At 42.4% G+C, this 1,549-nt stretch overlaps 1 protein-coding gene across 1 annotated transcript in view; it reads right to left on the reverse strand.

Annotated features, from left to right (window-relative positions):
* The window catches only part of tle2c (TLE family member 2, transcriptional corepressor c), a 24,172-nt gene extending 23,213 nt beyond the window's left edge, over positions 1–959 (reverse strand). The window contains exon 1 of the mRNA XM_016459573.1: positions 604–959. Within this exon, the coding sequence (XP_016315059.1) occupies positions 604–642 (39 nt within the window). The 5' untranslated portion in view covers positions 643–959. The remainder of the gene's footprint in view (positions 1–603) is intronic.
* Between the last annotated feature and the right edge of the window lie 590 nt (positions 960–1,549).

A 1,549-nucleotide genomic window follows, 5' to 3' on the forward strand; every position in this document is an offset into this window, starting at 1 on the left:
CTATCTGGTATACATATTTACTTATTTGTATAACAATAAATTAATTACACCTGTTCTAATTAACATTTGTGCGTGTACATATATGAATGTGTGCTTTGTATTATTGTGTTTAAATGTGTGCCAGCTTGAGCAGAAGGATTTCCCCGACTGAGTTTTGGTTCCACTTGAGGTTTCTTGAATGAAATTAATGATAGATGTGGATAAATACAGTAATATATAGTCAAATAATATATATGCGTTTGAGATATAGAATGATGTGTGTGTGTGTGTGTGTGTGTATATATATATATATATATAACACTAAAAAAGAAAGATAAAACTCTGGGTGCAGAACAGAATCATGTTCAATCTAAAAGATGAAGGCTGTTTAATAATAGGCTCATTTATATATATCTTATGGTGACTGTAATGGGACTCCAGGCCTGTGTGTTTTCTTAGTCCGTGCATCAATCACTGAACCCATAACGCTGTGATTAACTCTTCATCGTGACCTTAACCCTGACCCTAACACCAAACATAATGCACATTAAAACGGGCCGCCGCGCGCAACTCAGCGATCCGCCAGAGACGATCTGGAAAGGAAAGATCATTAGGCTGCGGTACCTGGGGTCTTCCGTGCGGATACATGGCTCTGGAGGTCATCCACGGGGATCTCGCTGGTCAGGACCGAGTCCGGAATCACCGTCCGGTTCCGAACCCCCTCCCCACCCCCCGCGTCCGCTGCGTAAACCAGCTTCGCTCGATCTCGAGTAGCCGAAAAGAATGACAAGGTATCCGATGAAAAGTTGAAAAACGTTCTATTCGCCCGGATCAAACGCTCGTCCTCTTTATGACGCACAGTGACGCCGCGCTACAATGTAACAAGATCAGCCTGTGCGGGGCGCGTGCACGCTGAGCGCGCGTCGGGGATCAGAGGAACATAAACAGCGCTGACCTGCGCGCACACGCGCTCTGAATAATTAGCGAATCGGTTCGCTCGAACGATTCACTGATTCACTTGAGTCTCCTTAAAAATGTACCATGTCAAACAGCCAAAATACCATAATATTATTACTACGGGTTTTGAGGTAGGCTATTGTCACCGCTGTGATCAGAGAAAGAAATTAACCGACTGAATTCACGATTTAGGTATGACTATGTCTGCTGTAGAACAAAGCTTTAATTAACGCAAATTTAAAAAAAAAACGCCGCGAAAACCCATAGACAAATCCTGAGGGAACCTATGGCTTGAAAATGTTAATGTCTCTTCTGCATCTGACTACAAACTGATCATCTCTGTCGTTTGTAATGTGAATTCTCCACAGTTTTAATATGTTCTGAGGGAAAATATAGCAAGCATTCTGTGATATGTCAATTTAATACGAACGCTCTGCGATTCGGCACGACTGAATCGTTGAAAAGATCCGGTTCAAAACAATGATTCGTTCTCGACTCGGCTGTCAACGAGCCAAACTGCAGTCAGCAAGAGGTGTATTGGATTTCTGAAAATCTAAAATAAATATATGAGATTGAGAGGGAGAGAGAAAGGGGTGAAAGATCAGAGGAGAAA

Source organism: Sinocyclocheilus anshuiensis, unplaced genomic scaffold (genome assembly GCF_001515605.1).
Source record: "Sinocyclocheilus anshuiensis isolate Anshui unplaced genomic scaffold, SAMN03320099.WGS_v1.1 scaffold1325, whole genome shotgun sequence".
Classification (NCBI taxonomy): domain Eukaryota; kingdom Metazoa; phylum Chordata; class Actinopteri; order Cypriniformes; family Cyprinidae; genus Sinocyclocheilus; species Sinocyclocheilus anshuiensis.